The sequence below is a fragment of the Panthera tigris genome, chromosome A1 (genome assembly GCF_018350195.1).
Source record: "Panthera tigris isolate Pti1 chromosome A1, P.tigris_Pti1_mat1.1, whole genome shotgun sequence".
In the NCBI taxonomy this organism is placed as follows: Eukaryota; Metazoa; Chordata; class Mammalia; order Carnivora; family Felidae; genus Panthera; species Panthera tigris.
Window position 1 is genome coordinate 197,911,906 of NC_056660.1, and position 12,728 is coordinate 197,924,633.

General features: G+C 40.3%; 1 protein-coding gene across 5 annotated transcripts in view; it reads left to right on the forward strand.

Annotated features, from left to right (window-relative positions):
• Positions 1-12,728, forward strand: part of ARL15 (ADP ribosylation factor like GTPase 15) — a 402,537-nt gene that overhangs the window by 142,624 nt on the left and 247,185 nt on the right. For all 5 annotated transcript variants that reach the window (XR_006220845.1, XM_042994868.1, XM_042994864.1 and 2 more), the window contains one exon: positions 771-915. Coding sequence is in view for 4 of the 5 variants with exons in the window: in XM_042994868.1 (XP_042850802.1) it covers positions 771-915 (145 nt within the window). In the remaining variant the exon portion in view is untranslated. The remainder of the gene's footprint in view (positions 1-770; positions 916-12,728) is intronic.

Below are 12,728 nucleotides of genomic sequence, written 5' to 3' on the forward strand. Positions count from 1 at the left end.
TCTCCGCTTCTCTGGTCATTAACATCTTAACCGTGTTTGCTCTATCACACTCCTCACTGTATAGAGCTGACGATGGACATAGATTTAGAAATTCTTCTAACCAATTAATTAGACATCAAGACCCTTCATCTCTAAAATACTTCAGAATGTGTGTTCTCAGAACAAGGATTTTCCTTTTATCAGCACAGTACAACGATGAAATTCAGGAACCTAGACCCTCTGCAACCCTGTGAACAATTGTGCAGCCTCTAGTCAGCCCTCACCTCTTGTCCCAATGTCATTTTTCCTCCGCCTGTCCCAAGGGTCCAGGGTCCAGTCCGGAAGACATTGCATTTGGTTACCCTGTCTCTAGTCTGCTCTAACCTAGAACAGTTCCTCAGCATTTCTTCAACTTGTAAGACCTTGAGATTTTAGAGAACAGGTCAGCCGTCTTGTGGAGTGCTCCTCGGTGTGGTTTTGTCTGAAGTTGTCTCATGCTTAGATTCAGGCTGTGCATTTTTGGTAGGAGAGCTGAGCGATGATGTCCTGCCCCTCGCAGGGTGCCAGTGACAGTAGGAGGGGAGCTGTGAAGTCCCTGTAGGTCTCATTCCTGGGAATGTTAGGTTTGAACACTTGGTTAAAAAGATGGTTTCTCCACCCTGAAGTTACCTCTGCTTCTTAAAACGAATAGGTTATTTAATTACTTCTTAATACTTAGTCGTTGCGAATGTTACTAAGCTTTGTGTCCGGTCTTACTTAAAAGAGCCACATTTCTCCCCCTCTCTTGGCAGTGTTTTAGAGCACTTTGCTGCAAGGGACCACCACCTGCACGACCTGAGTATGACCTGGTTTGCATAGGCCTCACAGGTTCTGGCAAGACCAGTCTGTTGTCAAAGCTCTGCAGTGAAAGTCCCGAGAACGTCGTGTCGACCACAGGTGGGTACTGTGCCCGAGTTCTGTCCCTTTCTCATCCCCCAAATGGTCTTGTGTCTTATGCTCTTTGTGGGACCCTTTATTTGTAGTTAAATGCGTCAGTCAGTTTATTTATTTTTGGATGTTCCGTTTTTCAAAATAGAGTTGGGGGTGGTGAGTGGCATTAAATGGCTACACCCTGTATCTCTCTCGTTAGATATTTCAATGCCACTGAACAAGTCAAGCTCCGGAGGACATTAATACAAACTAATGCAGAAACCTGGAATTCTAGAACTGTAACAAAATGGCTTCATCTCGGCCTCACAGAGTACTAGTCCCCCTTGAAGAGTCACTCTGGCCTACTTGTGTCGGTCATACGCTCCCCGAACAGCGCAGCTGATGGAGTCTGAGTCTTCTTTCCTCATAGTTCCCATCTGGAGGGTAGTCAGCGCAGGAACCGTTGATCAGATTATGTTGTTTCCAGATGTGGCCGAGAAGTCTGTCTGGGTAGTGGTTCTCAATCAGGTGGGACTTTGGGTTGTCACACTTAAGGGAGGGGGCCACTGTCCTCTGTCGGGTAGATGCCAGGGATGCCGCCAAATATCCCACAGTGTGTGAGACACGCCCCCACCATGAGGAAGAGGCAGCGAGAGTACACTTAGTGGCTGGTTGGGTTTGGAAGGTGAGAGAAAAAAGCCAAAGACGACTCAGGTCCTGGTTGAGGTGCTGGGCGAGTGATGGAATCATGAACTAGGATTTCCTGACAAGTAGGAAAAATACTGAGACCACGAAGAGCCTTACATCAGTTTGGGTCACGTATGCCACCAAATAAGTTAGGTTTTTGGAGCTTTTCAGATTTTAGAATTATAGATGAGAAACTGTGGGCCTGTAAAGCAATAGAGACCTAGCTTGGTTAAAGGATGAAGAAAAGAGGAAGGGGCTCGTGATAATCGGTGAGACGACAGAGGGTGATTTAGAGCTCAAGCACGGCCTTATGTGTGAAGCTGTTCCTATTTTCCTTTTCCCCAAGAGAGAACTGAGCACCCCCTTGCCCCCCACTGTGCATCGTCCGTGTTTCTGTCACTTAGTGCCTGCAGCACTGCCATCTACACGTGTGTCTCCCCAGCCTGAGATGGGAGCCCCTAAGGACAGTTAGAGCATCATATTTGGCTTTATACGTGCCGAATGTGGTATAAGGTTTGGGCATAGCTCCAAGTGTTTATTGAATGAATAAGAGACCATAGTAATTTGAATCTGTTTTTGCAGAAAGTATCATATCTCTGTGGGCCTCATAATGGCCTTACATGGCAGGTAAGATTCTTTTTTCCAGACTCTGTCTTTAAATCATCTGAGGCTCAAAGGTATGGTGAGATGGCTATGGTCACACAGCTAGTGATAGAGGTAGAGTCCCAGTTCAAGGCTTCAAATGAAGTTGAGTCATCCCTAAGACTTAGGATTTGTGATGAGAGTAGTATTGGCTGATTGTTGGTAAAATTGTGGATATCTTTGGAGAAATGGGTTATGAAATTATGCAAACCTTATTAATTCAGTAATTCTTTTCAAGCAAAATAATTTCCCCTAAAATGTGAAAAAAGAAACACAAAGTGTACACTTATCAGAGGTATAAATCAGAAATACTATTGCTAGAAAAGCAGTTTTGAATTATAATGTAAAAGAAAATACCTGTAAATATTACAATTGTAAATTGCAATAATTTTTCTATTTCTACTAGATTTTTAACATTTTCCTTTTATGGGAACCTTGTGTGCTAGTTGAGTTTTCTGATGTAGGAGATGTTGAGTTGGCTAACATTTTGGATATCAAGCTTCTATGAGTTGTCATTATCTTGAACCAGGCACAGTGACTTTTTGGAGACCTTTTTGAAGGTCTCTGATGTCAAGAAGCTTACACCCAGGTTAGGAAGATAAGATTTCTAATGACAAACAGTTGATATTTACTGCGTATCTAAGACCATGTGATATGTGCTATGCTTGATGGTAAAAATGAGAAAGCTAAAGGGTCATTTCTAATCTGAGGAGGCAAAGAAGGCATAGGGGATGTTACATTTGAGGACGGCCTCATGATGAATGATATCTGAGCAGAGAGAAATGGGGTGAGGAGAAGAAGGATAGGAAGCAAAGGATGTATTCAGAGAACAGCGATCTTCCTGGGTTGAGGCCAAGGACACAGGTGTAGGGTGCGTTGTGACCTGATGCTGGAGGAGCTTCTGAGAAAGACCTGTACCATGGAGAGCTGATCCAGTAGGGACCTCGATTGTGGGGATGGAGAGTCAGAGGCAGATGTGATTGATTTCTGTAAGAGCAACTATCACTTCTGGTAATAGAGAGGGAAAGGAAGGAAGAGAAAAGAATCATGTGTGCCTTAAGTCTCTAGCCTAGTGATTGAGTGAATTGTAAAAAGTGGAGAAAACATGACAGGCAATTTTAAGATAAATGATGAGTTTGGCTTTGGACATGCTAATTTTGAGGCATTGGCAGTACTTTCAACAATGATCCAAATGCCAGAAGATAAGCTGACTAGAGAGAGTTTGGATCTGGATTTGAGAGGCAACTGATCTGTGGGTTTGAAAGAGATTGTCGAGGGATGATGGGTGGTACAAGGCAGGAGGGTGCTAAGCACCAACTATTTATCATTCATTCTTTCCATATTTGTTGAATACCCATTACACGACTGCTACTGATTTAGGCACTGAGTATGCATTAGTCAACAGAACAGATCAACATTTCTACACTTTGAACTTATATTCTAACATCTGCACAAGACAGGGACTCTAAGCCAGGCTATATGGTATCATATAGGCAAATAGGAACAAGAGGCCAAAGAACTGGAGTTAAATAATCATCAGCCTCAAGTCCGAGAAAGGACTGTTGGGTGTGGTGATATTATGGTCATTAGTGAACACTTTCAGCAGAGTCAGAGTAGAAACCAGCCTGAGCTATGAGGGAGTGGTGAGCAGAGGAAATAACGATGTATAGACCTTGCTTTTCACTCCTTGGCCCCTTGTTAAGACTGCACATTGACCACGCTTTCAAGAAAGTAAACAGCAACAGAGAAAGCAGTGTCTGGGGAATTTGTTTTTACAAGGAGAGGTGCTGTGGACAGAGGTGTAATGGTAGAACAGGGAAGGAAAGAAGAAGATGTTCAACAGAAGGCAGTGACAGTAAGAATGAGTGAGGACTTCCAATTCTGTCAAAACAGAATGACTGGAATGGGTTCACCCTCCTACTTGAAGTACATGGGGGGAGAGGGTTGGAGGACAGACAAAATATGCAACAGATTTCAGGAGAGTGAACATCAAGCAACAAAAGATGGTCCTCCCTGAGAGATGAGAAACCAATGAGAATAGCCCCGCATTTGCCCCAGCTTACTGCCTTGAGAGAGTTCCTAGGCCATGAGGAACTGAGGTAGAGCTCAGTGGACTCCCTATGTTGACATAGACCTAAGAGTTGGAGAGACCAAGGCAGCTAGGGTTCATGGGACATGGTAATGGAGAGGAAGAGAGAGAACCCTAGAGATCTACAGAGGGTCTGCCTTGAGTAACCAGGAATGTATTCAATGCAGACACATGAGGAAACTACCCAAGGCCAGGGAAATGAACGCTTGAAAAGAGTAGAGAAAGATGGCTTGGTGTTCACACAGGGCTAAAAGTTATGGCTATTCTCACTAGCCAGACTGAAAGCGTCATAATTCAAAAGGTGCTGGGTAGAGTACCAGGAGGCTCTTGCCTCAGGAATCAGCCCAAAACTGAGTGCTGCTCTAGACCCACCTAAGAAATCAAATTAAGACCAAAGGCTCAAGCAAACTGTTTGCTACTAACTTTAATGCATCCTAGAACAAAGCTGTATGGGATTTACAGAAACAGAATTACCCAGCACCTAAGATCAGATTTACAACGTTGGACACTCAATCAAATATTACCAGGCATGTAAAGAGGCAGGAAAACATGATTTATAATGAGAAGAAAAATCAATTGAATCTGACTCAGAACTGACACAGATAAAGGAATTAGCAAAGAAAACTTAAAACTGTTACTATAGCTGAATTCCATCTGTTCATAGAGTTAAGTAGAGACATGGAAAAATTTTTAAAAGACCCATATAAACCATTATAAAAAACCCATATAAAGTGGTGAATACAACAGTATCTGAGATGAATATGCACCAGATAGGATTCATGGCAGATTAGACATTGCAGAAGAGGAGAGTAATAATTTTGAAGGCCATTAGTATTAGATACCATCCAAAGTGTTGAGAGAGGGAGGAGAAAATGGGAAATGCAAAGAGCAACACGAACTGTGGGACAGGTCCAAGTCCCCAAGCATGGGTCACTGAAGTCTGTGAACATAAAGGGTGGAAAAAGGGACAGAAAAAAATATGTGAAGCGATAATGTCTAAAACATATTTAAACTTGAAGAAATTTAACAACAAATCCAGGAAGCTTATTAAACCTCAAGAACAAGATATGAGCAAACTACACAAAGACATATGATAAAGTTGCTCGAAACCAGAGATAAAGTATGATGGTTAATTTTATATTGTCAACCTGCCTGGGCCATGGTGCCCATGTATGTGGTCATATACAATCCTGGATGTTTGTGTTTTGGGATGAGATGAATATTTAAGTCAGTGGACTTTAAGTTAAGCAGACAGTCCTCTATAATGTGGGTGGGTCTCATCCAACCAGTTGAAGGCCTGAATTGAACAAAAGATGACCACTGCCCCACCCCCCAGCAATGAGGAAGTCTGTATCAAGTAGCCTTTGGACTTGACCTGAAGCATCAGCTGTTATCTGGTTCTCCAGGTTACCCTGCAGATACTGACTTGCCACCCTCCATAATTGAGTCAATTCCTTAGAATATATCCTTCTGTATATACATAAACCTACTATTGGTCTGTTTCTCTAGAGAACTTTGAATTAAACAGAATATCATTTTAAAATTTGTGGGTTTTGCTTTGTGTGTGTGTGTGTGTGTGTGTGTGTGTGTGTGTGTGAGAGAGAGAGAGAGAGAGAGAGAGAGAGAGAGAGAGAGAGAGACAGCAAGTGGGAGAGGAGCAGAGATGGGGGGGAGAGAGAAGCCCAAGCAGCCTCCTCACCATGTGTGGTGGAGCCTAACACAGGGCTTGAACTCCTAAAACGTGAGATCATGATCTGAGCCAAAGCCAAGAGCCAGATGCTTAACCCACTGAGCCACCCAGGCGCCTCTAAAACAGAATACCTTAAAAGTAGATAATGGGTGTTATAGAGGAACAATGGTAAGAGTGACATCAGATTTCTACTGGAAACAAGGCAAGCAAGAAGACAGAGCAACATCATTAAAATACTAAAGGAAAAAAATTATCAACCTATACCCAGCAAAAATATCTTTGAAAAAGATAAAACATAAAAATGTCTTCATTGTACTTTTTTGTTATTACTTTTGTTACACTTTTTCCAGCGTTAAAAGAAGTATTAAAGGAAGTCCTTTAGACAGAAGAAAAATGAATCCAGATGGAAATCTGGATTTATACAAAGAAAGGGAAAGTACAGAAAATGGTGACCACGTGGGTAGTCATATAAAATTTAGTTCTTATTTAAATCTCTATAACATGGCACGTGGGTGGTTCATTTGATTGATCGTCCAACTCTTGATTTCGGCTCAGGTCATGATCCCAGGGTCATGGGATCAAGCCCTGTGTGGGGCTCTATGCTGAGCATGGAAACTGCTTAAGTAAGGTTCATTCTCTCTTTCTCTCTCTCTCTCTCTCTCTCTCTCTCTCTCTCTCTCCTTCTCGCTCTCCCTCCACTGCTTGCAGGAGCTCGCTCTCTAAAAAAATAAACAGTATATCGAGTTTATAATGTGAAAAGTAAAATGCAGGAGAATAATGGCATAAAATTCATAGCGGAAAAGGGGAAGTAGACTTTCGTAAGGTTCTTTTATGTGAAGTGATTATAATAGCACTTGAAGATAGACTATGATAAAACATGTAGTATAAACCCTAACACAACCACTGAAATAACAGAGTGATAGCCAACAAAGCAGCACATGGTATAAGATGGAATTAACAAAAATTAACAAACAAAAACAGAAAGAAAGGAACAAGATAGATGGAATAAATAGAAAACAAGTAGTAGGTGATATACTCAAACCTAACCATCAGTAAGCAAATTAAATAGTTGAGACTCAAGGGAATGAAATCGATATTAGATAAAATAACAAAAAACAGGACCCAACTATATAAGACTTGAAACAGATCTTAAATATAAAGACACAAATAGGTTGGGGAAAAAAAGGTATCATACTAACAGGAGTCAAAGTTGGAGTGGCTGTGTTATCAGAAGAGGTAGATTTTATAGCAAAGAATAATGCTGGGGATAAAGAAGTTTATTTTATAATGGGATCTTTTAATCAACGGAATATAAGAGTACTAAACATTTATAGAACTTTTAAACAGTTTTAAAATATACAAAAACTGATGGAGCCCTAAAAGGGAAATAGCCAAACCCACATGTCAGATGTTAATACTTTTTTTTTTTTTTAAAGCTTATTTAAGATCCCAGCATGAGTGGGGGATAGTCAGAGGAGAGAGAATCCCAAGCAGGCTGTAAACTGCCAGCTCGGAGCCCCAGCACGGAACCTGAGGAGGTGTTCAAACTCATGAACTGCGAGATCATGACCTGACTTGAAATTCAGAATTGGTCGCTTAACTGATTGAGCCACCCAGGCGTCCCAGCAGTTGTCATTTTTAATGGTGGAAGAATTCTTTCCTCCTCAGATCAAGAATAAGAACACATGGGTTTCTGTTCTCAACACTTCTATTCAATATTGTAGTAGAGATTCTAACCAGGGCATTAGGCAAGAAAAAGAAAAGGCTTCCAGATTGGAAAGAAATAAGTAAAACTATCTTTATTTGCAAATGACATAATCATCTGTGTAGAAAATTCGATAGAATGTATAACTTGATATCACTATATTAGATGGCTGATGCGATTTAGAGCTGGTAATTTGGGAGATCTAAAAACCTGGAGGATACTCTTGGAGAGAATGGAGAATTCCATTTGGAACATTTGGAGAATGTTGTCCATAACAATAGAAGCGGGAAGAGTATGGTGGATAAATGTTAGGCAAGTGTTGAATTCATTCAGATAGATGACCACACTCCCTGAAAATTGATAAATGAAAATGTAGAGGTCCCATGTATAAGCGGATGCCACAACTTCAGGTGGAAAATTATTAAGAGGTGACTATGGTGAAATGGTCCAAAAGCGTCGTAAAGAATGCACACTTGTCCTGAGTAGCACTGTTATGGAAAGGAAAAGTTTTGTTGGCTAGTATAAGGAGGATGAGAAAGTGTGCAAGAAAATGTTGGAGCTTAGAGAAGACTTTTCTTAACAAAGCTGAGGTTCCATATAACTCCGTGAAAGGACTCCATGATGATGAAGGAGGGGCTGTGTTGGGAATGAGAGGCATGAAGTAAGGGATATTGGAGGGAAGGGGTCGATGCTTATGGTTGACTCTGTGTGTTCACTATAGCTAATGAAGGTGGGTAAGAGGTTAGAGAAAGAAATTGGTGATGACAGAGGAAGGGGAGAAGAAAGGCAGCTGAGGAGAGCCAAGCAGGCTGATTTGAAGTTATCCATGGACCCACAAAACCTAGCCCCTTCTGGAGTTCCAGATAGGCAAGACTGGTGTGTACAATTGTACTTCCTGGTTCTTTTTGTTGTTTAGAGCAGGGGTGTGTGTATGTACGTAATTGAAGAAGAACAAAGGAGATGGAAGGAAGGTCCTAAAATAAATGACAAAGCCTAACACCAAGAAAAGATAACTAGGAGAAAAAATAAGCAAGTCAGAAAGCCACACATACTTGTGGAAGATAAGAGAACAGCTGCTGGAAACCTTTGGAATCACTGGGAAACTAAAGAAGACAAGTGTAAGAAGAAAACAATAGTGTTGAGAAATATTTGTAACAGGTATTACAGAGTTTATGGCTGTCCCATTTAGAGAATTCAATCACATTTACAAATACTACCTAGAATCCAATCGATACATTGAACATAGCCCATAAAGAGATGATTCATGAAAAGAATGACAAATGGGAAAGGTTCTACTTTGCCAGAAGTTAAACTTTACTAGAGAATCAGAAAAATGTTAACCTTATCCTTAAATTTACCAAAATTGTTTATGCTAAGACCCAATGTTTGATAAGATTGTGGTAGCATGCATTACTGGTGGCATGAATGACATTGTTCCTTTTCTTGGAAAGCAGTTATTCACATAGGTCAAAGGTTACCAAGATATTCACACATTTTGACCTAGATTGTACCACCGAGGATTTATTTTAAGCACATAATTTCAAAGAAACTATGTGCGTAACATCCTTGTAACACTTGTATAACTTAAAACTTTTAAAATAATTTAAACGTCCTGTAGCCATTGAGTGTATTAAATTACAGTTGCTCAATTGAAAAGATGATAAATTGGGAAAATAGTCTTCTGTTGAAGAGAATTAATATTTATTAAAAGAACAACAACTGTAGGGGCGCCTGGGTAGCTCGGTCAGTTAAGTATCTGACTTCAGCTCGGGTCGTGATCTCTTGGTTCATGGGTTTGAGCCCCACGTGGTGCTCTGTGCTGACAGCCCACAGCCTGGAACCTGCTTCGGATTCTGTGTATGTCTCTCTCTGCCCCTCCTCCACTCACGCTGTCTCGCAAACTAAATATTTAAAAGTAAATAAGAATAAAAAATAAACTGTGCCTTTGAATGAAAAATGGGAAAATAACATGTAAAAATAAGCGTGCTTTGATATGGCTGAATTATATGTGAAATTTTGTTCTTGAAATTGTTTCTTTATAATGTTTTGATATCAAGCCAATTAACAGTAAAACAGTTATTGGAAGAGTGGGGAACAACTGAAAAGAGAATCTACCTTGAGAATTTGTTTCTTTAAAGCATCACAAGAAAGGTATGTGTATCCAGTTTTAGCAAGACAAGAATGTCTGCCTTTTCAGAAGGAAAGGGAGTCCAAACTTTATTGGATTGTTAACTTCAGCAATCTTTTACCTTTGACATAATTTTTAGAAGAAATTTAAATTGTCAAAACTTAACAGGCCAAGAAGTCCTCCAGAGAGTGGGTCCTGTGGATAAAGAAAGAAAAATTGGAAGGCTTGCACCTTGGTAGAGAAACAAAAGTGAAATATGTCCCAAGTGAATTCCTTGACTGGAGAGGCACAAGGAATTTGTTGATAAAAGGATTGTTAACCTATAGATTATACAAATGCTCACTTTTTTTTTTTTTTTCTTCTTAAACTAGAAGAATGGAGTCTAAAAGCTTAGGTTAATATATTGATGTAACCTGGAGAAAATTCAACACTTGGAATTGAAGAAGGGGGAAGATCTCTTTTAAGGATATTTATTACTTCACTTGGAAAGTAGTCAAATGGTATGCCATTCAGTTAAAATAGAAAACGATCATGCTAATTTGAAAGAAATACAGAAAACGTTCATGAAAATTTGAATGAGTTATTTTAGAAACTTTAGTATTCACTTGCATATGTGTTAAGTCAACAAGAGAAGTTAAAAAGTCCAATTTTGGTATCTGCCAAAGGATTGTTTTGTAAATGCCCATGGATTAAATTTGCTTTTAGGATATTGAAATCATATTTAGGAGAATTTCACTAGAGTAAACCAGAATTGTCCAAACATCACAAAATTACGATGGCATAAATCATGCCCTGGGTCTAGGTCAAGGCCACCAGATTTTCCTTCAGCAGTTGTTAAAGTGACCCAGGGAATTCAAAAGTACGCACAGAGTATCTGTGTACATGTGTACGGACTTGAGTGTTAGGGGGTTGGGGAGAGGTTGGTCTGTAGGTCCAAGTAAGATACTCAAGTGTTCCACACCATGAATAAAAATAGACCAGCCTCACTCCCAAAACTAATTTTGTTACAATTCCAGGAATGCTTTCCCTGCGTAAAAAAAAAAATTTCACATCCATCTCCCTTGTATCACGGGTTTTGCTTAATTTAAGGGCTAAAAGACAAAAACTGAAAGCCTATGCAAACAATTATTTCCCCAAAGAGTGACTAAGTCATATATTTATTAAAATTTGTGGGGTTAAATCTTAGGGGAGGTTTCAGTCTTACTAATGGAGCTTAGATCAGCCAGGAAAAAATGATCGTGTAACTTAGGCTTCAGCCATCATCTTGTTTGAGTGGGGTCTGGGGACACCTACCCATGAGGCCTTCAGCCAAATACGAGAGGCCATTGATGATGGACTCCGTTGTTACTGTTATTTCCTCTTTCTTGTTTAATATAAATAATAAAATCCTAATTCTAGAAGAAACCTTAAGGAGCTAAGCTAATCCACCCTCATTTTGCAGATGAGCGATTCAAGGTCAAGAAAAAAGTGGCTGGTGAGTCTAAGAGCTGTGGCTAGTACCTCTAGGACAGTGCTCTTACCCCATCAGCACACTGGCTACCTGTGGAGAGCATCAGGATGCCTACTTTGAGGAGAAATAACAGCGATCCAGCCCCGAGTCCTGGCTGAGTCAGTTGGACCTTTTCTCTCCCCTCATAAGTTCCTGGTTTTACTAATAATGCCCATAAAAAACTACTTTTGAACTCATGGCTATTTTTATTCCGCAAATAAAGCAATGTAGTATGGAACTGAGAACACTTACTTATATATTGCATTATTTATAAATAGGCAAAATAGTGGGTTTATTGGGCATGTGTATATTTTTACAATCGGCTTCACCTGTATTTAGTTCAAAATTGGACAGAAGACTGTGACTTGATCAAGATGTTGGTATACAGAGGAGGTATAGAGCTTTGGTGACAAGGCCTATGTTGAAGTTTTGAATATGGCACTTAGTACTCTTGGCCACCTAACCCTTGGCTCACTTTCCTCTTGGGATAGTAGTACTGATACTAGGATTGTTGTGACAGTTAAAGTGGGAAATAAATATAAACCCTTAGTATAGATCTTTAAAGAAATATTGAGATCCTCTTATGTGCCTATCACTGGCATACAGGGTATGTTATGCACTATTTATTTATCATGGATTCTAGCCGTCTAACTGGGGAATAGACCTAAAACAAACTGATAAGTAACTATAACTGAAAATTACATAGAAAAACTGCATGCTGGAAAAACATGAATCCCCCAGAATCAATCTATTTCAAGAATGCCATAGAAAGCTTGCCTGATGAAGTAAAAACTGTACCTGAAGGATGAAGAGTTGGCCAGGGGACGAACACTAATGGAGCGGTATGGGCAATGGTCCTGAGTTGGAAGGGACATAGCTTGTTTTAGGAACCGAAGACTAACATGAGGGGGAAAATGGTACAAACTAAGCCTGGAAAAGGGAAGAGAAGCCAGATATTAGATAGAGCCTTGTTAGGTGTTTTGAACTGTGTAACTGTATCCTGAGTAGTGAGAAGCTACCCAAAGGGTTTAACCAGGGGAGTGATGTGAACAGATGTGAATTTCAGGATGATCGCTTCTGCTAATGTGTGGAGATGACTGAGCAGGCCAGTAATGGATGTAGACAGTTGAGTTAGGCCCTTGAAGTTGTCCAGGTGGTGGCAGTGGAGGTGGCAACTTGGCCAGTTATGGAAAGGAAGTGGACATATTTTAGAACTATTTTGTGGATGGAAGTCACAGGCTTTGTGGGTTAGGATTAGGAGAGAGGAAAAGGAAGAGCTATGGAAGACTCCAGATACTTAGTCTGTAGAAGTCCTCAAATGTTTTCAATTGCTACTACAACTTCTATTTTACCAATGCTTTCATAATATATCAGACCTTAAGGCTGCACATGATTTTGACTGGGAGGAAT